Source organism: Rhineura floridana, chromosome 9 (genome assembly GCF_030035675.1).
Source record: "Rhineura floridana isolate rRhiFlo1 chromosome 9, rRhiFlo1.hap2, whole genome shotgun sequence".
Taxonomy (NCBI): domain Eukaryota; kingdom Metazoa; phylum Chordata; class Lepidosauria; order Squamata; family Rhineuridae; genus Rhineura; species Rhineura floridana.
In genome coordinates, this window is record NC_084488.1 from 59,028,874 (window position 1) to 59,055,699 (window position 26,826).

The 26,826-nt window shown below is 42.2% G+C and overlaps 1 protein-coding gene across 3 annotated transcripts in view; it reads right to left on the reverse strand.

The window, feature by feature from the left end:
* Positions 1 to 26,826, reverse strand: part of GRIA2 (glutamate ionotropic receptor AMPA type subunit 2) — a 117,011-nt gene that overhangs the window by 5,899 nt on the left and 84,286 nt on the right. For all 3 annotated transcript variants that reach the window (XM_061584420.1, XM_061584421.1, XM_061584419.1), the window contains exons 6-12: positions 26,284 to 26,445; positions 11,109 to 11,276; positions 10,778 to 10,882; positions 9,543 to 9,653; positions 8,303 to 8,509; positions 7,469 to 7,839; positions 3,750 to 3,948 (exon numbers count right to left, since the gene is read on the reverse strand). In XM_061584420.1, the coding sequence (XP_061440404.1) occupies positions 3,750 to 3,948; positions 7,469 to 7,839; positions 8,303 to 8,509; positions 9,543 to 9,653; positions 10,778 to 10,882; positions 11,109 to 11,276; positions 26,284 to 26,445 (1,323 nt within the window). The remainder of the gene's footprint in view (positions 1 to 3,749; positions 3,949 to 7,468; positions 7,840 to 8,302; positions 8,510 to 9,542; positions 9,654 to 10,777; positions 10,883 to 11,108; positions 11,277 to 26,283; positions 26,446 to 26,826) is intronic.

Sequence of the window (26,826 nt, forward strand, 5' to 3'; positions counted from 1 at the left end):
TAATTTTGGCAAGATTGGGAAATATACTTTCCAACCCCTCCTGGCACTGACTTGAGAAGATAATGGACCTTGCCTGGTAACAATAGACCTTGTGTGACTGTCCAGGTCTTTAAAATGAGGCTGTTAAAACCTCCTTGCCCAATCCGCTGCTATCACAAGCTTCCTTATTACTGGGTTCCCCATCACTTTGCAGGAGTATGTTTTGCGGAAAGGGGAGCCTTAAAGCTTTATGAGTTCTAAACCTCATTATCTTATAAACCTTAAAACTTTATAACGCTAAACCTTCTTCTCTACAAACTCAACCCAATTCCTCAAATGCAAGGTGAAATAGAAATTGTGTAAAAAGCTTTTTAAAAGGCAAGCTTAGATGAATATCTTGGGCAAGGGAATTTTTAAGGTGTGGGGAGGAGTTGTAAGAATGTAAGGCAAGCCCTCCTGGATCAGGTCAAATGCTTATCTCATCCAGCATTCTTTCCTCATAGTGGCAACCAGATGCCTACTGGTAGTCCACATGCATGACCTGAGTGCAAGAGTACGCTTCCCATCTGTAATCTCCAGGAACTGGTATTCAGAGGCACTGAATACTAAATGATGGAGATAGCACATAGCCACCACGGCTAGCAGCCACTGATAGCCTTATCCTCCATGAATTTGTCTAAACAATTTGCCTAAACATTTAAAGTCATCCAAGTTGGTGACCATCTCTGTCTCCTGTGGAAGCAAGTTATTAATTAGAAACATGCCCATGGCAAATTCTTATTAGGGAAAGGTAACAAAAATGAATATTTGAATTGTCCCACAACATATAGCTTCTAGAAGGAAATCCCCATATGTATCAGAATTCAAACTAAAGCACATAAGAAAAGGCAGCTTATAAACAGAAATAATTGAACTGACAATAGGATATATTGTGAAGAATCTAACAATAAAGTAATATGCTACCAGGATTAGGTCCACCACATTGACACTACACAAAGTTTCCAGACATAAATCAAGGGCATATCCCACTTGCATTACAGCTCTCTAGCTCTGAGATTGCAAAAGCAAAATCTGCTTTAGCAGTGTGTTCCATTTATATTCATTATGCAGTTTTCATTCAAGAGAGTCCTTTTCTAGAGACACTCAATTAAGGATTTCAATTATGAAAGATTTATCAAATTAATTAGCAATCTACATATCTAGCTGACCATCAGATAACGTTTCCATTTCGTCTTGCTATGATCTATTATCCTCAAAATGAGGTTCTATAATTAGTATGTCATTTATAGAAATAATTCAGAATGGTACTAAAATTTGATCTGTCGTCACATGCAGCAGAACTTGAGGTTTACAGCTTGAATTTGATGATGTCCCCAAAATCTCCTAATTCCCATTAACGTGGTTTTTAAAAAACACTATGCATAAAAACCCCACTCCTATGCATTAATATTGCAAATTGTGTAAAATAAAACGAAATAAAATCAGTATATGGAGTATATACCTGTGAGATATTTCAAAGCTAGATTTTGGTCTTTGTGAAAAAAAATGGGAAAAAGACCAGTAAGGGAACTGTTTATCCATTTATGTATTTATTATTAACATTTAAATCCCATTCTTCACCCTAACATTACAGGATGGGTTACAAACAACAACAGGACAGATTATAAACAATATATAAACATTACATATCTAACACTAACCTATACACTTCTGATCTCATATGGATATAATTTCCTTCAGCTGCCACTACCCAAAGGGCCAACAAGACAAAAATGTTTTCCACTGTTAATGAAATCCACATAGCATGTCAACCTACCTGATCTCATGAACAAGGCCAGCGCCAGAGGGTGGCCAGGTCGGGCCCTGGCTGAGGGCCCCTGGGTCCCAAGGGCCCCCTGAAGGGCCCCTCCTTATGGTGGGTGGCTAGCAGTAGTGGGAGAGAGTTCTGAGACACTCCCCCACTGCCATGCAGACCCGCAACAGCCACCTGCAACATGCTCTGCCTACCTCTAGAAGTAAATGCTGGTCGTCAGGGCAGCACCAGGCATGCCGGGGCCCATTGCACTGCAGGCAGAAGTCTGCCATCAACCAATATGGCAGCCAAGGTTTCCCTAAGGGCCTGATGCCTCCGCCACCATCTTGATTGATGGCAGAGATGCATGTGCATAAAATGGTTTGCTTTGATGAGGAATTAGAAGGAAGTAAGAGAGGCGGCATCCATTTTTCTTTTATAAACTAATGTACAGGTTCGTTTAGGTATGGTATTGATGGCCAGTGCCACTTCAAAAGCATTCCATTGACCTAACAGGCAGTATTGATTTGAGTTCATTCTTTGTCCACTATCCGCTGCTTTTACCAGTCCAATTTTCCACCTCCCTACAAATATTGATATTAATATCAATATTTTCTTTCAAAATAGCGATATTTTCTTTTGAAATATTGATATTTTGAAAGGAAATATTGATAAATGAAATAAGATATCAATTTTTTGAAAGAAAATATTTATAATTTGAAAGAAAATATTAATAAAGGAAAGGAAAACGCTCTGCCATCTCCTCCTTCCCCTCTGCCACTATGACTGAGGCTGGTCAGTTTTCACATTAGCGAGCAGAGACTGGCTGTCTTCCTTTTGGAAGGGAAAGGAAGAAAGCAGCTTTCAGTGCCCCCCACCTCCACCTCCTCCTCAGCAAGCCCTGAGTCCTTAACATGGGCAAGACTTGGTTTGTTTCCTTCCACTTGGAGCTTGGATTATTCTAGTGGAGGGGGTGACAGAGACAGAAAAAGAGAGAGAGACCTGTACTACTGTGATGTGCTGTGAGTAACATCAATAAAAGAACATCATATGCAAGGAAATGTTTGTGGGGGGGGGGAAATCCAGTGTCAGAGGAAAGCTTCTGAAGTTTGGAGCAAACAGGATTTTTCTGCAAAAATGGAGAATATGTAGACCATTGAAAAATCTGGTGCTAAATCCGAATTCAGCAGAATTCTCGCCCATCCCTAGGTTCAATTTATATATGGCTCTTTTCATGCTTTATGAGTCTCTACTTGTGCAGCTTTACTTGGCAAATCTGACTTGGAGTATCAGTACTTTCATAACTTGGAAGTTACTGCAATAAGGAATGAAATCAAGCTAAGTCTTGAGGAGAATGTCTCTAAATTGGGAGCTGTGAAGATGCTCAACCATGGTAATGGACAATCAAAAATTACATGGCTTGACAGTTGTCATCATGTGGCGCTATCTTGAATGGTGTGGGTTGTTACCACCCAGAAGACATGGGCATCTGCTATAGAAGGACCTACAGTTCACCAACCCATTTTGGCAGGGTTTAGGGTTTCCTAATAGGTAGGTAGCTAAGTATGAACCAGCAGCACATGGGGTGCATTGTAGCCAGACCAGCACTGGTGTGGAGTGATGATGGAGATGTAGAATCTCCCCTTCATATATATTCTGAGGTTTAATAAGGTTGTGGCCTATTTAAAATCCAAGTTGGGTGTCCCCTTTATTTGTACTCTGCAAGGAGCTACATTTGGTACCTGAATTACTAGTTGGCATTCAATAAATTATTTAAATCACAACATTCTTTCTTTGCTGCTCTGGGCTCCTTCTGGGAGGAGAGTGGGATACAAATTTAATAAATAAATAAATAATAAATAAATAAGACACCAAGAATGGATATTATATATAATCACTTAATTTCAGAAAACCAAGAGGACAAACATGCTTAATATTTCAGACCAAAATAGGAATTACATTAACCAGAGACTCTTACCCTAAAAAATTCTTTTGTTGAGCCAGAATCCAATGTCCCATAAGCAATTTCTGTTTGTTTAGACAAATCCTCAGCACTCTCAATGGGAGACACCATCCTCTCTACCGTTAGGAAGGCAGCTAGGTTAGCCGTGTAGGATGAGATTATGATCAGGGTAAAGAACCACCACACACCTCCAACAATGCGCCCAGACAGGGATCTAATAACAAGTATGAAATGGATTTGTAAAATGAAATGAATGTTCTGAAAGGAATACAAGTTACCAGGTTTATGTATATGCTGCATTGTGTAACACAGGGAAGTGTTCCTTTGATTTATTTTATGGTATCTTAATGTGTTTTTTCTCTGGGTTTCAATGCATGTTAATGAAATGGAAAATTAAAAATATATTTGCTAAGGATAAATTAAAAACATATTTGCTAGGATAATTTTACTCAGCTCAGTTGATATTATTAAATTCAGGACTCCCGTCTTGAGATAATGTATGGAGGCAAAGTACTAGCTCATCAGTCCTTCACTGGTCTGAGCACCCTGGAAAACAAAGCTGCTTAGATAAAATTATTGCCATATTAAACAGTAAGGTTTTCATGATAACTCAGGTGAACCCTTGTTTGTAATAGCTCAAACACATATACAAGAAAGTCAGGCAAGATCAGTTAAAGACTTCTTGGTCTAAACTTAAGTTCCCTTACTTCTACCAGGCCATGTCTACTGTGCACAAATCAATAGTTTCTGCTGCAATGGATTCATTGATGAAATCTATATTTTGACTGAATAAATCAGGAAGTAATGTTCTCAGTACAAATTCCCCTATGCTCTCACTGCTCTCCTTTAGAAAATTCCAGCACTTAAGAAAGTGAAGGGCACATGCAGTTAAACAATGAAACATGTACCACAATAAACAATATTTTGTTGGATTAGTAAACCTAATTTTGGCTCTATGCCATCACCACATTTAAGTCTAGCTTTTCCCACAATCACTGCTATGCTCCACATTCATATCACTCACAAATCAAAGGTGCATGAACAACTCACAATCAATACCTGAAAAACGATATAGTTCTGTAATGCAGCTGTCTAGGAGGAATCTTTATTTTTCACATCCCACGACCTTTGGAGGCAATAACCTCAGGAGACAATGTAGAACGAACAAAACAAAACCTACCTACCTATCTGCCTAAGCATTTCAAAACAGCTGCTAACAACATGGCCCTATACTGACATTACTTTCAAAATTTGCAAAATACTTGAAAGTCTTACATTTTCTAATTAACTATTTTCAACCTACAGGGAAAAACACTTACTATTAGGCTATTTATAAACCATGGGAATAATTTGAAAAAATCGAGAATGTGGCTGAATTTCTAATAATTCAATATCATTGCCAACTAAAGCTCTTCCTTATAAGCGATGCTCTGTGCAGAAGCTTTTTGCCATTTATATTTGCCACAAAGTGTGCAGAGTCCTTATGCCAGCACCAGTGGCTTCTAGGACAACTGGTTCTTGTGCATTAACAGCACAATCATGTCCATGTCAACTTAGAAGTGAGTTCCACTGAGTTCAGTGTGGCTCTATGGGTTCAGGATTGCAGCCTAAGAAGCTTTCAGATGTTACTGCTTCAGCTTGGATACTATCATGAAGAAGAGCTTTTCAGCAGCATTCAGGGGAGGATGGTAACATCTGAACAGATTATCAGCCATCATTGTTGATCTGGACCCTTCCCAGTGTACATTTATTGCTTCTCAGAAAACAAAAGGAAATATTGATATCTTCCTAGTTTTTAATTCTTCAGGGCCCTCTGGGACCACTTCATATTTTAAAATTCATTTTATTGTCACTCAAGCATGAATTAGCAAACACATGATATGTATGCTTGTTTTTACAACTGGAAATGGATGCTAACACACCCCTTCCCTGAAAGCAATATTCTGCCTTGCCCAAGTCACTCATGAACTGGAATATAGAGAGCTAGTGTAATATAGTTGCTAAGAGACTGCATTTTGAATAATTAAAAACTCTGTTTTAAAAATTCTGCTATAAAAGTTTCTGCCATGAACTCACCTGGTGGCCTTAGGTAAGCCACTCTCTCTTTCAGCCCTCCCCCCCAATGTAGAATGGCTATAACAAATACTGACTGACCTTATAAAGTTGCTGTGTAGATTACAGTAAGACAATGTACTATATAAATGTGAAGTATTTGTTGGTGATCAATATTAAATTTTTGACTTGGCTGGGTCTGTTTTGTGCTTCATTATCATCATCATCATATTAATTAGCCTTCCACTCTAACTTGCATACTTAGCTTTAACATGCATATATTCCAAATTGTTTTGCAGCTGATCTCTCATTTGCTGATCTCCCAAAACCTTTCACTGTCTGCTTCTTTGCAGATTCATATTTATGAAATTATAATTTGATTTTCAGTAAGGATTTAGAGTACCTATTAGTATCTTTCTTGGTTTAACACTTACTCAAGTTTTCTAAATAAGCCAAAACAAAATTAAAAGTTGGGTTTATAACATTCTCTAAACTGTTCCCCAAATATGGATTCTAAAAGAGGATGAAACTGATTCCTCTTCCACAGATATATTGACTGAGATGTCCTAAGTATCAGATATCAGTAAGCCGATTGTAAATAATTCACTCTTTCTTATTTTCTTTTCCTTGAATGAATTCAGTACTGGCTCAGAGGGGGAGGCGTCTCTGGGACATGGCAATCTCAGGGTCCTCTAACCTGGAAGAGGTGGTGGGACATGCAAACTGAGAATTCTATTTCCCTGTATTTTATCTTATTCAAAATACTATATAGAAAAGTGGAAATGGTAGCACTGTTAGGATGGTTGGGCCCTCTACTGGGCCCTAGCAAACGCCCAAACTTGCCACTCTCTGGACCCAGCAATAAATGAATTTCAGCTTTGATGCAATTCTCATACTCAACAAGATGCATCAACATGTGCCCAGTGAAACTGTTGAGTTTAGGCCATAGCCATTAGTTGAACAAGAGAAATGGAATAGCTGGTAATATTGCACACACAAAAAAAATGAAACAAACACGGGCGTAATAGGCTATGCTTAAAGTTGTAGTTACTCATGGCTTTAAAAAATAAAACGCAGAACCAAAACCAGAGTCCAATACTGAACCTTGTGTTTATCTCCAAGATTTCCTCAACACCCATTCTTGCCAGGTTTGTTGTAAGTGGTTCACATGACTATTGAGTTATCAGAAGACCTTTCTATTTCCAATTCCAGTGATTCAATTCTGAAAGGAGATGGGGGTTTTAAGAAATAGGTTGGATGCCATATAAAGTGGTCTGTGGAGGGGAAAACTCTGCTTCCATAACTCATGGAATGTATGTTACCCTTTTTCCCATTACAGCATCTGCGAAATCAATGCACCATTGGCTGTGAATGGGAATATGCAGCAAAAACACGGTACCCCTCCAAGAAGGCATGGAATGAGAGGAACCTTGTGCATTTTATGGCCTCTGCATGGTGCATACAAGTCCACCAGGGCAAAGCATGACCAATGTAGGAGGAAACTAATTGAACAGACCACTGGCCTGCATCAAGATTAGTTGTTTTCATTTAAAGGGTTGTGGATTATTTTGAAAAAAACAACATGTCAACAGCTGGTACTTCTTCAGAGTGAATATATATGCACCATGAGATTCCTTAGCGAGACCAAAAATGCACAAAGCTGAAATGGACACGTAACCAACCTTGGCGAAATATCGCATCCTTGCTGCATAAAGGCACCCAAGGAAAACCAGAGACTATTAAATATCCCAAATTCATTAGTTGATTCGTTACTTTGCGTTTCTCTTCCATCTTCAAACTCCTCAGTGTGCCACTCGTATGGGCTAAATCTGCTGACCAGGAATAAAACAACACTGACCCCAATGTAGGCAAAAACAATGCACATCCAGATCTCATATGCTAAGGGATCAAGAAAGGAAAACACTCCTGGCTTGGACTTCTGAGGCTTCTTGATCATTATAGATATCCCGAGGCTCATAAAGGGCTTTGAGAAGTCAATCACTTCTTCTCTCACCAATGTTATAGTTAATGGAGCAATTGCAATATCAGCTTTCTGTAATGGAAGCAAAACAAAATAATACCTTATTCAATATTTAACAAGGGCATGGCTTTATTGCTTTTGTCCACCACAAATGAAGAATGCAACAGCAGGGGCATGGATACATATTTCAGTTCTGAATTTCTACTGAGGAATAAAGCACAAAGCAATCTGCATCTAAATTCTTCATAATGACATATATTCAACCACATGGCTTCACTTTTATCATGCAAAGGATATCTCTTTATAATCCCACACTGAACATCATGGTCAGTACAGAATACTCCCCTGAATTTTTATGACATCTGAATGCACAGAAGCTTTCATTTGTAGGAAAGGGTGAAGAAATGATGACCTCTTTTCACATGCCCATTTGAACCTCTCTTCAGTCCAAGTGAACTGCAGCTGTGACACCAACATGCACTGAAGTTAACTCCATTAGTCATAGCTACCTGCAATGGTTAAAAATGGCTCTTACCCCATAAACAAGTTCTCCAACCATTCCATTCCAGATTTTTGTTTCTGCATCCCTGGCCCCATACTTGCCATCCCCAACAATTGTGAGTTTGTACTTGAACCCACAGTGTTTGGCAATTTCTGCAGCTAAGTCCACACAGTAGCCCTCATAGCGATCATTTCCGTCAAGTAATTCAAAATTTTTCTTCATCATAACATAGGGAGATTCCTGTACAGAGAAACTTGGCTTTAGCTAATTAATGGCACCACATTAGTAACTATTCTTTGTGTATGGGTTTCGAAGTACATTGAATAAAGCAAGAAAAATCTGTATTTTTTTCACAAAAATGTTCAGGATGATTTATTTATCTGTCATCACAATAACATTTCTTCACAGTTCCAGCAAACCTTACAGATAGAGGCACTTTCAATGATGCATTCATAATATTAGCATTAATAGAAGCTATACAATGACAAGTAAAAAAAGAGCTTTAAAAACTTTTATTTTGTTAGCTTTCTGAACGATGGCTGCATCATAATATTCTTATCTATTCCATGGAATTCTACACCTCCCAATTCCCACCAAAACCTAACTGATCACATAAAACTTACAATAAATATAGCTGTAAAAATAATCATACCACCATTAAAAGTTGACAAATTGTTGCTTCCTTTAATATATAATCCAGAATAGTTATGCCTTGAATGAACAACTCTGAACAATTATTAGCTTATTAGGTAAATAATAATGATATTCCTATCATATGACTGTATATAATTTTGCTGCTGTAAAGTGGTAAGAGAAAGTTTCACATTCTTTTACTGAAATTGACTAAAGATAAAAAGCTGTGCGTTCATTCCTGACTTGGCAACTTTTATCACATTACAACTTTAGCACAAGACCAAAGAACAAATGAAAGTGTGTTTCTTTGAAACTGGTTCCCCTGACATTTTTCTTTTTAAAACATGTTTATCCACCACAAATATTGGCATTTTAGAAAGAAAGAAAGAAAGAAAGAAAGAAAGAAAGAAAGAAAGAAAGAAAGAAAGAAAGAAAGAAAGGCAAGGAGACATTTCAAAATCCTCAAAACTACTCTGCAACAACAGGCAAATGGCACCAAATTCTTTACTGTTGCTTCCCAAACATCCATAAATGCACAGGGATAAAGTCAGTCAATCACGAGTTATTCCAACACAGACCAAGAATGAATGATAAGATTACAATTTAGACTGTCCATTTCACAAAAAATGTGTTTAATTACCAAAATAGTGGTGACAATAATGGTCTTGTTCTCTAATCCTGAGGATTCATTGCAAGAGGGACACTCAATCGGATTCACAACCATTCTGTCCACTTCACTCCAGTATCCAATCTGGAAAAAAAATTGTAGGTTGTGTTCAGAGCAAGCTAATGAACATTTCTGTTCATAAGCATAATTTTTGACAAATTTCAATCACACATCCAATTCCAGCCTAGAGAAGTGACCAAGGACTGATGACAGCTGTGCACTTACCCAAAGATGTAGGAAATATTTTTCTATGTTGAATAAAACAGGAAAAGGTGAACGCATAAATACTGAACAGAAAGTTGACATTTATGGGATTTCTGTCAATCTTTTCAGTTTTGTGCAACCTATGCCATATGGTAGACACTATCCAACCAAAATTAATATTTTTAAAGTCCTTATGATATAAACAGGAGGGAATTCCTCATTTTCACATTGATCCATAGTTTGATGATAAGCCATAGTTAAAGATAAACTATTGTTGAATGTTGAATGTGCAGCATGCTGGAGAACACTGCTCAATTGTGCCTGCTTTGGTCCTTCTCTGCCGTTCCTTATCCCCAGCTATGAGAAAACAAACCACAGTGCTGGCGTAATATCATGTGTGAACTAGCCCCCCCCAAAAACAAACTATGAGTGCTAAGACAAGAACACTTCCATTTGGCTTCCATTTGGGTCTTTCTGAAGAAAAACAAATGACAAGTGCTGGTTCAAATGTAACACTAAGCTAGCACTTCACTTTGTATCCTCATGGCAAAGGAGGAGGAGGGGATGAACAAAGTGGGATGATTGAGCAGCGTGAACTAGCAGCTATTTGTTGCAGTAAACAATAGTTTTCAGAGTGGCTTACCATGACATGCAAACCAGGCCATTCCAATCAAGGGACTTTTCAGGGCTTAATGCTGAGTGCATGGTGACTATTATTAGTAAAAAATATGCAGAATAAAGACGTACATTTCAAGATACAAATTTTACTATAATGTACTTCTTCTTACCTTTAAGCATAAACATGAAATGCATAAACTAACTACAAACTATATTGGAAAATTATACTTACCTCAAATTATGACCTTTGTTACGAATAAACCATATGTTTATATCTCCACAGATATGCATTTAATTCATTATACCCATATGTTGAGCATTAAGATATCTGCTTTTTTAATATCACTTAGCAAGAAAGAATGAGTTGCACTCAGAACCAAAATTACCTTCCGAGGACCGGTACTTTTGAGTTCCATGACGTTTATTGTATAGTTAATTCTCTTTCCATTCTGATCAAACTTTATGTTTCCAGTTAACCCTTCCACTTGAACCTATGTGAAGTTAGGATGGAAAGAGTTAAACTGATTAATTTTATATTCCATATTTTACATTCTGCTTGAATTTCTATTTTTCATGCATTGCTGGGAAATCCCTTTAGAAGTATTACATATACAGAATGACAGATTGACAAGTCAAATATATATATATATAGTCCAAGACATTCACAGATCATTTAATTACACACCTATTCTAGAATATTGGTTCAAGAAAGACTACCTGCTTCAGTGCCCTTTCTATTTCTACTCCATGAGACCAGGGCACTGCTGGGTTTGCAAGACAGTCTCCAGCATTTCCTCTTCTGGTAATCTCAATCCTTTGTTTACGCAAGTTACGGAAAGCTTCAGTCATCACTTTGACAGCATCATAGGTCAGAGCTGATGTGTACTGTAAAGGAACAAATATAATTAATTAAGCACAGGTTAAGGAATCTAGCCTTCAGCACTGATTTGTAACTGATTACCTAAAAGAGAAGGTGCAAAAATTAAAGACATTTCCACATCTTTTGAGTTTATTTTCCCCCCACAATACATATAGTGATTTATTAAGTGGATATTTTTTATCATCCCATATCAGGGTAGCCACCAAGGGTGAGGAGCCAATAACCTCCAGATGTTACCATTCTTGGGCAAGGCGGTTGAGCGGGTGGTGGCGAAGCAGTTGCAAGCGCAATTGGAGGAAGCGGATTATCTGGATCCATTTCAGTCGGGCTTCAGGCCTTGATATGGGACTGAAACAGCCTTGGTCGCCTTGGTGGATGATATGAGGAGAGCATTGGATAGTGCACCTTTCTCATCCTCCTAGACCTCTCAGCAGCATTTGATACCGTTGACCATGGTATCCTTCTGGATCGCCTGGAGGGGTTAGGCATAGGTGGCACTGTATTACAGTGGTTCCATTCCTTCCTCTCTGATAGGCACCAAAGAGTAGCATTGGGGGATGAGGTTTCGGACTCTTGGCCTCTCACTTGTGGGGTGCCACAGGGCTCCATCCTCTCCCCGATGCTATTTAACATCTATATAAAGCCGATGGGGACTATCATCAGGAGATTTGGGCTGTAGTGTCACCAATATGCAGATGACACGCAGCTCTATTTCTCATTTAAATCTTCACCGAGGTTGGCTGTAGAAACCCTATCCAAGTGCCTGGAATCGGTGAGTGGCTGGATGGGAAGGAATAAGCTGAAGCTGAAGCTTGACAAAACCGAGGTACTGTTCGTGGGAGACAAGGGAAGTTTAGGGGATTTGGACCTGGTGCTCAATGGGGTACAAGTGCCCCTGAAAGACCAGGTCCGCAGCCTCGGGATCATTCTTGACTCCCAACTGTCCATGGAAGCTCAGGTCTCGGCTGTCAGGTCAATGGAATGCTTTTGAAGTGGCACCAGCCAATGAATCCCATCCCCAGGTGGGATGATGCATTTCAGGAGCCACCTGAGTGTACCTGAGGCTCTGGACTGGATTGGAGCTTTCTTGGCTATTTTGATCTCCTTCCCCCCCCCTGCAGCCTTATCAAATGGGAGTCCTTCGATTGTGTCACCATCATCAAAAACCTTGAAGCAAACCACAGAACAAATTCTGTCTCTCCTTAGCCCATACCTAAACTCCAACCCATTTTCAAATATTCTTTCGAAATCCACATCTACTATTTACAGTATTGTATCTACTTTGCTACCATAGTCTAGTCACTACCAGTAGTGATGGTTGATCTCTTGCCTCCAGCAACCTCAACTTGAATTGCAAATGAGTTTCCACTTGCCAACATAAACTATAAAAGCCTGAGAAAAAATGTATTTTTAAAAATGTGTTCCAAAACGTCTGCTTGGAAATTGTAGCATGGGAAGGAAAAGACAATGGAGCACCGGAAAGGGCACTGGCAGCAGTGTTGGTCATCAGAGATGAGGTGCCAATTGGAATTCCTTACAGTCCTCCCTAAGTGTAAGCAGAGCCCAGTGCCTGTAAGAGAGAATGTGGGTTCTTCACAGGGTGGACATTGCCAGTTTCAGTGTGTGTGTGTGGGAGTGGTTGATTCAAGGCTAAGATTGCAAAATAAATTGATCATAAATTGGTCAGTTGGTCATTCACTAGGAAAAGGTAGTCAGAAGTTGTTTTTGTTTGTTTCAATAGTTGGTCTTGGTCTTGCATGAAATGCTTTTGTAAAGGTCATATTTACATGATACATGCCCTGCCTTTGAAGCATATATAAGGAGACTGTGCGGCACAAAATAGCCACACAGGGTTGGATCCAGAGGAAGTTAATTATACTTTAACCCCATTATCTAATTAATCTTTGCCACTGATTTCAATTGAACTGTGATTGTCTTCCACTGGATCCAACCCAAATGCCTGTAATATCATTGATTTAAAAGACTATTTTCAGAGCAAGATAACTTACCTTGAAATACATTGAAATATTGTGAGCTAGGTTAATTTGATATCACTAAACTTTGACACCACCACAAGTTATTAATATACTCTAAGCCTGCCTTGCCCAACCTGGTGCTTTCCAGATATTTTGGACTACAACTGCCATCCATAGGCACCACGGCTGTTGTAGAGATACAGTCCAAAACATTGGAGGGCAACTGGTGAAGGAAGGCTGCTTTAAGCAACCCAGTTTTGACCTTTACAACTATCAGTTCATTTCACATGGCCTAGTGACTCTTTTGGACTTCTATTGCAATCCCACTCAGCAAAACCTTAATTTATGCTATACAATACAGAAATATTTTTCCAGCTACGTAGAACACCCAGCAAATTGTTTTTACAAAGTATAGTTTGCAAAATGTTGAAAATCACATAAAACCCAAAATCACATAAAAGCCATGCCCAATTCAAGTTTAAACCCAACTAAAAATCACTCTAGTACCATATTAATCCTTGTGGCCAACCAAACAGAAACATTTTATAGGCCTTCCAGTGTATGCTTGGGGTTTTGACATAACTGGGGTAGCTGCTTAGAAAACCTCTGTTTTCTTATTGTGTCCATCTGGCTCAAAGACAGACTAAACAAGATGATGATCTTGGACAATGGAAGTGTGACAAAAAACAGTAAAGGAGGTGGCATGCAGAAATGATATTGGCAATTTAGAGAAGGACTTGCTTTTTCCTTCTATATAAAAAAAGTAACCATCATACGTTAGGGCTGTGCACCAGATTTGCCTGAGGCCTGAGCCAAATTGGGCCTATTTGGAGGTACTCAGACATCGGACAAATCAGGTTCAGACAGCCACGGATCACTATGAGTTGGGTTGGATGACGCAGAGCAAACTGTGCCTTGCAGAGGGCGGGTCATCAGGCAAGGAGGAGAGTCAGGCAGGGTGGGAAGACCCTGCGAAAAGGCCATGACCTGCCTTGGTTGCCCAGCTGTGTCTTCTGGGATAAGGTAGGCTCAACTTCCTGCCTCACATCTCCACCCCCCGGCCCCAGGATCAATCCCTTGGCAATTCTGCAGGGTGCAGGTGATGCTTCTCAAGGAGCTTTCCTAAAGGAAATCAAGAATCAAGGAGTATCACCTTCACAGGATCGCCCCCTCTGCTCAACAGCTATTCAGCAGAGAGGTCGAGATGCTCTTCAAGTGGCTTTCCTAAATGAAAGTCACTTGCTGAGCATCACCAGTGCAAGATTGCCCCCTCCAGTCAATAGCTCTCCAGCAGAGGGGTTGATTCTGCAGGATGCTGTACTGCCTTCCCCCCAATCAATGCTGCCACTGAGGCACTGATCCTGGGGTGGGTAAGTAATGCAGCACCCTGAAGAATTACCCCACAGCCAAGTCAGGAGGGGGGAGATGAAAGGTCTCTTTCTCCCACTCCTTTCCTAGCTATATATTTAATTAGGGTTTTAGTACTGAAATTAAACATTAGGTTCACTCTCTCAACTTACTTGGGACTGGATCGGGGTGGGGGCAATGGTCTCCAGGTCAACCCAGGGCAGATTGGCCTGATGACCCCCTGGATCAGAGACACCACAGCTTTGCATAGCCCTCTTATATGTCCCTATGAATGCCTGTTTCGTTGTCTAGTTTAATAAAAACAAGTAAGTGGGTTGATAACAAAGCAAACCTTGAATTCTGGAGTCTTGATGCCAACACCATTAATGTCAACTAGGGGAAAGCTGAGATCCTCCGTGGCGCAGAGTGGTAAGCGGCGGTAACACAGCCGAAGCTCTGCTCACACCCGGAGTTCGAGTCCAATGAAAGGAGGAAGTCGAATCTCCGGTAAAAGAGGTCGAGGTCCACTCAGCCTTCCATCCATCCATGGTCGGTAAAATGAGTACCCGGCATATGCTGGGGTGTAAAGAAAGGCCGGGGACAGAACTGGCAATCCCACCCCATATATATGGTCTGCCTAGTAAACGTTGCAAGACGTCACCCTAAGAGTCGGAAATGACTCGCACTACAAGTGCGGGAACACCTTTACCTTTTTAGTGGAAAGCTGAGAGGGAGGAACAAACACATGAGCTCAAACAATAGGTCAGTCTAATATTTTCACATCATTTTAAATCAGGAGGATTTTCAGCTTAGTTCCAGGGACATATTAAAACAGAAGCCTTCATAAATCAAATGGAAAAATGTAGGTAACAGTCAAGAGTTGACTTCTGCTCTTGGATGAGTGTTGATTCTTCTTCTCTGGACTATTTTATTTCCAAATAACTATCTTCCCGCTCTCCTTCCACATCCCACATACAGTCTAAATTGTGTGTGAATTAACTGAAAATATTTTTGTGGCAGCAAAAAGTTCTTCCACTTAGAATCATAGAAGAGTTGGAAGGGGCCTATAAGGCCATCAAGTCCAATCCCCTGCTCAATGCAGGAATCCAATCCAATGCAGGAACTTGTTGACAAATGCCTTTGCTTTGCTTTGCATTGATATTTATGCTGAATAAAAGTCTTCTGTTGAGTTTCAATATTTCTGCTTCAACAGGAAATAATTATCTTATTGCAAAGGAATGTACTGCCTTCAAGTCGATTCCGACTTATGGCGACCCTATGAGTAGGGCTTTCATGAGGCTGAGAGGCAGTGACTGGCCCAAGGTCACCCAGTGAGCTTCATGGCTATGTGGGGATTCGAACCTTGGTCTCCCAGGTCATAGTCCAACACCTTAACCACTAATAAAGAACACTGAGTCACACAATTACTTGGGGAAAAAAAGAAATATTTTGCATGCATAAAATATTTTCAGCCAAGTTTTGCAAAGGCAACTATGATTCCAAATGATGATGATTGACCCCAGACTACTGCTCAAGTGTGGTCTTCCCTGGTTGAACCACTTATGCAGTGGGCAATCTTTCTATCTGGACCTTGAGACTCTTCCCAGGTCATACGCTTTCCCAGCCCACCTACCCCCCCATCTGCAGGCTATTCCCCTCAATGGCCCTGCTCTACACTCTTCTTGAGTGCAAGTGCCTTTGCCAGGCTGGTATGTGTCCTTGAACCATGTTGATGCCTTTTGCTTGCTTGGATGGAGGACAGAGGGATGTGTGTGCATGTGAAAACCTCTGTCTTTTTGCTGTACATAGGCAAGAGTCACAACCTTTGCTTCAGGTTTTGGGGCTGAAAAAGGTCTCCCATCCCGACCTATATCTTAGCAATTCACACACACAGGAGTGTACTACCTACTTTAAGCAATTTCCCTTCCTCTCCAGAAAAGCAAAGCTGGCACTCTAATGCAACCTGGGGGGAAATGCTCAGAAGCACTTACTGCCACTATCTACCATTCTCTCTTGACCACATATTCATTGATCTTCTATGGTGTATAGATTAAAATTCTCCAAACTTAATCTGTTGCTGGAATGATTTAGCATTGCTTACTCAGAGACTAGTCAGTAACTAAATTATGCTAGAGCACACCACTGAGATAGACAATTTCTCCTGCTGCTGCTACTGTAATCATTTATATGCGGCCTGAAATAACTGCAGTCTTGAGGCAAATATAAAATGGTTTATGATGTGTACTCCTAGATGGTATTAATTCTAAAACAGTAGGGTGGGTTTGGGTTTTTTTAGGCCTGTGACCTTTATACAAAGTATATTAATATGATATTTTCATCCATGTATACACTGATTTGATCGAGAACAAAGTATCAGTATTAAAAGTATAGCATAAGGCTCTAAAATTATTTTAATGCTGCTCTTTTCTGTCAAATTACTCAAGTAGATTTCACAGTATTTTATCCAATGTTCTCAAAATCCTACATGCATACATATAGAAACAGAGCAGGGCTGCAAAACTGGAAGATGCTCTTGCCAGGGCCGGCACCAAAGGGTGGTCAGGCTGGGCCCTGGCCAAGGGCCCCTGTGGCCAAGTGGGGCCCCTGAAGGGCCCCTCCTTAGGGTGTGGGAGTAGCGCTTCCCTTCTGTGATCCTCAGCAGGGTCGACTGCTGACCCTGCTGCAGATCACAGAGACAGAGCTCCCAGCCCTCCCTACAGACCGTGCAGGCCTGCAGCTCCCACCTACCTCTCTCCCCTTTCTGTGAATGCCCTGCGATCTGCATGTACAGCTGCGTAGCAGAGGCTTCTCTAGGAGGCTGATGCCCCTACCACCATCTTCATTGATGCAGGCATGTGCGAGCAGATAGCGTAGCACACGTGTGCCATCAACGAAGATGGTGGCAGAGGTATCAGCCCCTTAGAGAAGACTCTGCCACCATCTTGGTTGATGGCAGCGACCTGCACACCCAGCGCTCAGGACATTCACAGAAAGAGAAAAGAGGTAGTGGAGCAGTCCTGCACGGTCTAAGAACATAAGAACATAAGAAGAGCCTGCTGGATCAGGCCAGTGGCCCATCTAGTCCAGCATCCTGTTCTCACAGTGGCCAACCAGGTGCCTGGGGGAAGCCCGCAAGCAGAACCCGAGTGCAAGAACACTCTCCCCTCCTGAGGCTTCCGGCAACTGGTTTTCAGAAGCATGCTGCCTCTGACTAGGGTGGCAGAGCACAGCCATCATGGCTAGTAGCCATTGATAGCCCTGTCCTCCATGAATTTGTCTAATTCTTTTGGCTTCTTTTAAAGCCATCCAAGCTGGTGGCCATTACTGCATCTTGTGGGAGCAAATTCCATAGTTTAACTATGCTCTGAGTAAAGAAGTACTTCCTTTTGTCTGTCCTGAATCTTCCAACATTCAGCTTCTTTGAATGTCCACGAGTTCTAGTATTATGAGAGAGGGAGAAGAACTTTTCTCTATCCACTTTCTCAATGCCATGCATAATTTTATACACTTCTATCATGTCTCCTCTGACCCGCCTTTTCTCTAAACTAAAAAGCCCCAAATGCTGCAACCTTTCCTCGTAAGGGAGTCGCTCCATCCCCTTGATCATTCTGGTTGCCCTCTTCTGAACCTTTTCCAACTCTATAATATCCTTTCTGAGATGAGGCGACCAGAACTGTACACAGTATTCCAAATGCGGTTGCACCATAGATTTATACAACGGCATTATGATATTGGCTGTTTTATTTTCAATACCTTTCCTAATTATTGCTAGCATGGAATTTGCCTTTTTCACAGCTGCCGCACACTGGGTCGACATTTTCATCGTGCTGTCCACCACAACCCCGAGATCTCTCTCCTGGTCGGTCACCGCCAGTTCAGACCCCATGAGCGTATATGTGAAATTAAGATTTTTTGCTCCAATATGCATAATTTTACACTTGTTTATATTGAATTGCATTTGCCATGGTCTGGGGGGGGGCTGTGAGCAGTGGGCCTCGGGGAAGGCTGGCACCCAAGGGCCGAGTCACACCAGTCACACCTGGCGCCAGCCCTGGCTCTTGCCCATTCCCTTGAACTAAGCTTCAACACACAGGTCCACCCATGTCTTCTCACAAATTTAATATATTGAGCTGTTTCTAGAATTGTTGCCATGCCAGTCACAGCTTGTGTCCTTCCCCAAGGCACGTGAAGGAATAACATTGGCAGCCAGAGGATTTGTTGCTGTTGCTGCCTCCAGGCCTCCTAAGCTACCATCAGAGCCCTCAACTTTAAAAAGTGGTTTTTTAAAGCAAAGAAAATGAAAAGAACAAAAAGAAAACACTGTAAATGTAACCCATGCCTCCCAAATCATTTTGCACCCACTCTTCCCCAGGATCATTTCACCTGTCTTCCATTTTATCTCGTCCAAACCCCTGAAGCGAAAAGAAAGGAGACCAGCCCTAATTCCATCTGTTACCAAGAGATGGGTGGGGCTACAGACCCGTTTGTGAAAATGGGGGAGTGGGTCTCTCCTTCTAGGACCCTTCATTGTCCAAGCCACCAGCACAGCTGCTGTGATGTGCGTTACCCTGCTTTGTAGGGGGTAGGCCTTGTCAGGATCCAGGAGCAGCTACCTAGAGCAGAAATGGGGAATCATTTTCATCCTGAAAGCTGCATTCCCTCATGGAGAAGGTTCCAAGAGCCATACCCCAGTGGGGGCAGGGCCAAAGAATGGGTGTCTCTTTGGATAGTAGCCTACCTTCCAGCTATGCAAAAGCCAGAAGTCTGAATACATGCCCACCTCCACCCAGTGAAACAATAGATATCACAGTTCATGGGCACATCCCAATCAGGCAAGAGCAATCAAGGTGCAGGGACAGTGTGGCTTGGTGGAAGTCCCAAGGGATGGATAGAGAGGCCTGGAGAACTAACACAGATTTACACTAGCATTTGTTCCAACCTAAGTATCTAAGAAGGAGCAGAGAAACTGCAATTAAAGGCAGCTGCACATTACAGCCCCACTGAGGGATGGCCTCAGCACCACTGCAGGGGGGAATGGAAATGAGGAGGCATAGAGGAGATTGACTGGGCCCTCTACCATCACCTCCTCCTCCTCCACAGGTGCTGCTGTTGGCGCAGTCCCAGACAGGCATCAGAGGCATGGAAGGGGCAGCCCACTGCAGTCCTTTCCAGGCTCTACTGCAACTGTAAGGCACAAAGGAGGGGAAAAGGGAACCATGGGATGGGCCAGGGCAGCCTTATGTCTGAGTAAACATTTGTATGATCAGGCTGCAAGTCTCATACCTGATAAACTGAAATCCTCCCTCCTCCCTTGATCAGTGTAATCGGTTTCACAACCCAAAACAAACAGCAGCATGGGGGGTGAGTTCAAATTGTTCCAGGAGATGAAGTATTTAATTAAGGAGTTTAAGATCACATCAAATGCTGCAATGTAGCCACGCACCCACTGGGAGCAAAGATTAGAAACCACCAGATGATCCTGCAATCCCTCCTGGCGTTTGGTTCCCTGAAATCTACATTTTCCAATGTTTCCTTGCTCTCACTACAGAAACTACATTACACCAATTCTCTCCCTGTAGACTGTGTCACCTGTCTGTTTAAGAGACATGACTTATCTGTAGTGAAAACTCCCCTTCCATCCAGGGCAGGCGCCAGGCATGCCGGAGCCCTTGGGCATCAGTTTGCCCTGGGCCCTGACACACACGCACCCCCACCTACCTGTCTCTCCTGTCTTTTACAGCTGTGTGCATTGGGCTGCCATTAACCAAGATGGCGGCCAAGGTTTCCCTAAGGGGCTGAAGCCTCTGCCACCATCTTGGTTGATGGCATGCATGCGTGCTACGTGCATGCATCCCTGCCATCAGCCAACATGGCGGCAGGGGCATCAGCACCTTAGAGAAACCTTGGCTGCCATCTTGGTTAATGGCAGCCCTGCACATACGGCCCGCACAGCTGCAAAAGATAGGAGAGACAGGTAGGTGGAGCCAGTGAATGCGTGGGTGGCTTGCAAGCTCCCTCCCTGCGAACCACAGCAGCTGCCCTGCCGCGGATCGTGGAAGGGGAGTGCTACTCCTCCCCTACCCTATCGAGGGGCTCTTCAGGGGCCCCTGTGGCCACAGGGGCCCTCAGCCAGGGCCCAACCTGGCCGTTCTTTAGCGCCAGCCCTGATTCCATCTGTTGGAACTGGCTAGAAATGTTGGAAGCTTCCTCTTGGTTTTAGTCTTTGTGTGGCAAGGCCTAGTCCTAGCTGCTATGCTGAGTTGCTGTTCTGTTTGCTATGAATAAATACAACCACCAAAGTCCTCCTGACTTCTTCTGCTTCCTGGCATTAGGGGAGACCCGATGCAAGGTTTCTTCACACAGTGAGTACCTTTTTCCAAACCCACTGGATAGTACACCCACTTCTTCTTTCTACTCTCACCCTCCAGATTTTCTTCTTCCTGTGGTTGGCAAGTTCAGTCTCAAATCCAACCCATTCTGTTCCAAAATGTACAGAGGATGCTTCCATGCTGTTATTATTTTTGGCAAATTCAGGCTGTGCAATTACAGTTGATTGCGAGGTCTTGTGCAACAAACCCACTTCCCCTAAAGACTGAACTTTTTGCAATAAGGAAAGTGATTGTAAATGCACGGAAAAGTGTGGGATAATACTTGCTGTGACACGTCATCTAATGTCCCTGCAAACAAATCAGAATGAATGCTAATCAAACAGTGAACATTGTCTAATCTCTCTTAAAACTAATCGAGATAAACAGCGCTGTTGTACACTGAGAAGTGGCATCCCCAAAATAACTTACTAGTATTTGACAGTTTTGTTATGGTAGTAAAATGGAAGATAACACTTCCTTTCCACAGATGTAAAAGTCAAAGATGGGGCAGGGAATGAAGATGGAGAAAAGGCTGTCTATCTGCTTAGGCAGAATTGAAGCCACTCCCACCAATAAGCATAATATCATTGTGCTGCTGGTTTCTATGGCATGGCCAATGGAAGTAAAGCACAAAAGCTCAAAAAAGTCAGCATAACACTAGTTTGAGAAATCCTGGGGAAAAAGGGTCAGAAAGTAGCAGTATCTGCACAAACGGCAGTGAGTGTCATGTGCATTGCTAGGAGGCAAGAAGTGATGACAGAAGTAAAAAAATGTAGGGTTATATCCAACACTGTGCAAGTGGAATTCCACTTGTGCAAGAGGACTTCCCCTTCCTTTCCTCTCCCCATGCACCCCCCAAAAATCTGCTATTTTAGGACATGCTAGGAACAAGTGGAAATTTGCTGTGCAAATGAAATGGCAGAGTTGGATAGAACCCTTAGTGTGGATAGGCCCCTGTAGTATCTTGGAAGGAAGGAAGGAAGGAAGGAAGGAAGGAAGGAAGGATTTGGTGCCATCTCCCCCCCCCCTTTCTTAAAGCATTTTACAAGCAATTCTATAAAATTTATTTTGTATGTCAGGAAGCTGAACCATTCTGCCACTCTTGTTATAACATTTGTTTTTGATTGAACCAAGTTCTAAATCATATGCACTGACAAAATAAATGCTACCTTACATGCCACGTTACATAAATGCTGTCTTCAGGTAACCTTAAGACCGCAGTAGAGCAAAAAAGCAGAACCAATCATGCATTATAACAAAATTGCTTTTAAATTAATGTAGCTGGGAACATCTGGTTCCTCCAAAATTATGGTGAGGCTGTGTTAAAAAAAATGCCTTCACTGAAACAGAAAACCACTGACAGGCAGAAAGCCATTTTAATGGCTTGCATGCTTTCCCAAGGGAATGCATTTTGGCAATCCACTTGTCAGTCAAAGAGAAAGAACTTCCCATGTGCTGCCTTGTCTCTCATATTCACTATTAGAAACTTTGTGGTTTACTCAGTAGGATACCACAACCCACTAAGGCTCACTGCTTCTTTTTCACGGTTAAGACTCTGGGACAGATATAGGTTCCATGAGCCCTTAAAAAAACAGTGGTGGCCTATGAGGTAGAGCATGTTGTAACCCTGAGTGCTCTTTTCAGTAGCAGGTGAAGAACTTTCTGGACATCCAGGCATGTTAAATAACTTTTTTGCTGGGCCTCTCTGTTTTTAAATCATGTGTTTCAATAGACCTCTTAATGCCACACACCCTCCGCAGGGGACAAGGACCTATTGGAATGGTCCGCCCCAGACGCCTGATGGATCCTAATGGATTCCTGAATGCGCTGGGAGATAATTTGGAGCCAGCTGAAGGGCGCCCGGTCAAAACCCTGGTGATGGAGTGGAATAGGGAGATCACTAGGGCAATAGACCGGGTGGCTCCGAAACGTCCTCTCCCCCTGAATAGAACTCAGATAGCACCTTGGTATACACCACGGTTGCGGGGTCTGAGACAGGAGGTGAGACGACTAGAGCGCTGGTGGTGGAAATCTAGCTCTGAAAACGATCGGACACTGGTTAGAGCAGCAATAATGGCCTACCAGGTGGCGACAAGGGCAGCAAAGAGCTGCCTCTATTGCGTCGGCAGAATGTTGTTCCAGGAGGTTGTTCCAAGTGGTCCGAAGCCTGGTCGGTCCAGTTGCTCAGGAACCCATGGAGCATTCTAAAGCCTCCTGTAACACGTTTGCTAAACACTTTGCCGATAAAATCGAGCGTCTGAAGAACACGATTCCGTACGCTGTGGACACAGGAAATGAGCCAGAGTCGGCCAGTTGCATTCCGGTCCGATGGGATCGGTTTCAGCCTCTTCCTTCTGAGGAAGTGGACAAGGTGCTCTCTACTGTGAAGCCAACCACCTGTCTGCTGGACCCTTGCCCATCTTGGCTCATTATGAGCTGTAAAGAGAGACTGGGCGAAGGGATCAAGGCAATGGTAAATGCATCCTTGGAGGAGGGTACAATGCCATTAGCCCTCCAGGAGGCAGTAATAAAGCCCATCTTGAAAAAGTCCTCCTTGGATCCCCATGTGTTGGACAACTTCCGCCCAGTCTCAAATTTACCATTCTTGGGCAAGGTGATTGAGCGAGTGGTGGCAAAACAGCTACAGAGACACTTGGATGAAACAGATTATCTAGACCCATTCCAATCGGGTTTCAGGACTGGACATGGAACTGAAACAGCCTTGGTCGCCCTGGTGGATGATATGAGGAGGGCATTGGATAGGGGAGAATATACCTTCCTTGTCCTCCTGGACCTCTCAGCGGCTTTTGATACCGTCGACCACGGTATCCTTTTAGATTGCCTAGAGGGATTGGGAATAGGGGGCACTGTTTTATGATGGCTCTGTTCCTATCTCTCAGACAGGCAACAACGGGTAGCATTAGGGGATGAGGTTTCAGACCCTTGGCCTCTCAATTGTGGAGTGCCACAGGGTTCTATACTCTCCCCTATGCTATTTAACATCTATGTAAAACCGCTGGGGGGCATCATCAGGAGATTTGGGTTGCAGTGTCACCAATATGCGGATGACACTCAGCTCTATCTCTCGTTTAAGTCCTCACCAGAGTTGGCTGTGGATACCATGTCCAAGTGCCTGGAATCCGTAAGTGAATGGATGGGAAGGAATAGGCTGAAACTGAACCCCGAAAAGACTGAGGTATTACTCATGGGAGACAAGAGAAGGTTGGGGGATATAGACCTGGTGTTGAATGGGGTACAGTTGCCCCTGAAAGACCAGGTTCGCAGCCTTGGGGTCATTCTTGACTCCCAGCTGTCCATGGAGGCTCAGGTTTCGGCAGTGAGCCGGGCAGCTTGGTATCAACTTCATCTGATACGGAGACTGCAACCCTACCTTCCTTCCCACCTGCTCCCACGTGTGATACATGCCCTGGTCTCCTCTCGCTTAGACTACTGTAATGCGCTCTACGTAGGGTTACCCTTGAAAACGGTCCGGAAATTACAACTGATACAGAATGCGGCGGCTCGTTTTATTAAGAACAGCTGCCGTCGTGATCATACCACTCCGGTATTAGAAGATCTACACTGGCTGCCAGTTGTTTACCGGGCCCAATTCAAGGTGTTGGTATTGACCTTTAAAGCCCTATATGGTTTCGGCCCAGTTTATTTGAAGGAGCATCACCAATTATGCCGCCTGACAAGATCAGCCACGCAAGACCTTCTCTCGGTCCCGCCGGTCAAAACAGCGAGGCTGGTGCAGACCAGAGAGAGGGCATTTTCGATTGTGGCCCCCACCCTCTGGAATTCCCTTCCTTTCGATCTGCGTCATGCCCCCTCCCTGGCAGTTTTCTGCCGAGCATTGAAGACCTGGCTATTCAGGCAGGCCTACAATATCTTAGGGATGGGTTAGTTTTAATGTTGTTTTAACTGGAAGAGGGATTTAGATAACTATTCATTGTGTTCCTCTTGTTTTTATAATGTATTCTTATGTTGTTGTACGTCACCTAGAGTGGCTGTTTATTCGGCCAGACAGGCGACTCAAAAATAAAATTTTATTATTATTATTATAAAACTTCAATCTTCCAGTCACCAACTGCTTTTAGAATTTACAGCTCTTCCAAGAACTCTAAACAAATATTTGGTTGCCATCCACTTGTGTCCTTTGTCTTATAGAAGGCTCTTTAATCCTGTTGAGGCTTCCAGAGTGGAAGAGGTGATTTTCATAAATGGCTGATTGAGTGGGATGAAGCCTCAGCAATAGCCTCCCAATCCTGGCATCACTGCCACTTACCAGGAGTGGGAGGAGAGAGGCAATGATAGTGTTTAATACTGTGCCTATGATGAATTGACAGCGAACTGCTTTTAAGCTACCAGTACAAATCATGCAGCAGGCTAGCAATGTTATGAAATAAACTAATATCTTGAACACGTGCAACATACGGCAGTTCAAAACAGCATCTGACTAGAAGCAGTATAACTAAGACAACTAAAGTTTTATCACCACAGTTAATAGTCTCTTTTTCCTTTCATCTTTAATCACTAATTAAGTTACAGGTCTGGAATATTACAGTCTAGCTTCTCTTGGGTCATTACTCCTTCTCAGTCATTAACTGCTGAACACACACATACACACACGTTATATATATATATGTACACATACATGTTAGCAAATTCAATTCAATTTTAATATTTTTACTTTTTAACATTTTAACATCTCAACTTATTTTTAGCATTTGTATGCTAGTATATTTGTATTTTAGTGTGTTTAAATTGTTCTATAAGTGGTTTTAATTGTATTTTGATGTCTTGCTTGTTGTGAACCGCCCAGAGAGCTTCGGCTGTGGGGCGGTATAGAAATTTAATAAATAAAAAAATAAAAAAATAAATTCTATTGAATTCAGATTCAGTCAAGATTGGGGTATCTTCCCCATCATAGAAAGTTACAGATTCACTTTAGGATATTAGCAAGAAAGACTGTATCTTCATCAGTGACTGCTGTTGTCAAATGGTCATTATTTTTCTTTTGCATACTTTGTAAAATGTGACACAACTTCTGCTGCCCTTTGAATATGCCAAATGGGGATAACCATGCATCTGATGAACTGGGGACTGGTCTGTGAAAGCAAATGCCACAATAAAATGATGAAGTCTTCAATCTGTCACAGAAAAATCAGTCATTTCCCCCTGAACAGATTAACACAGCTGTTCTTTTAGATTCCTTGTTACTGTTACTAGTGCTACTAGTAATAGTACTACTATTACTACAATGAATGTATCCTTTCCTCAGTGTACCCTAGTCCAGGTGTACATTGAAAATAATGTACCTTGATTGTACTAGTATGTGCTCCTGGATACTCTTTTTCTTCCAGTGTTGACCAGCGCTGTATAAATTTTGACACCAGGGGATCATCATAGTCCACTATCTGAAAGCCAGATACATTGGCTCCTCCAAACTGTATTTTTGATAAGTCTCCATCAGTAAATCCCTAGGCATTGAAAACATTGATCAGTTAGCCAGTTATACCTTTCTGTCATATATGAATAAGAAAACAGAGGGAACAAGTTCATTTAATATACACTTTAACTCCTAAAAATATAAAACAAGCTTTTCCTCACACCAGGATAACTTCTCTTTAAACCAAAAATGACTGCAGACTTCAAAGCGCTGTCTTGGTTATCTTCCTTGTCATTCACCTAGAAGAGTTTAGGTGAACAGGAACTGTGCCATTCAGAAAGACACTTCGGGAGTGGCTTTTTGTGGGGAGGGATTGGTGTGGGAAGAGAGCCCCAAGAGTCTGTACATGTTCAGAAGGCCCTTTGAATCCTGGTCACCAATTTCTGACTATCAGAAGTAACAATAAACTTAT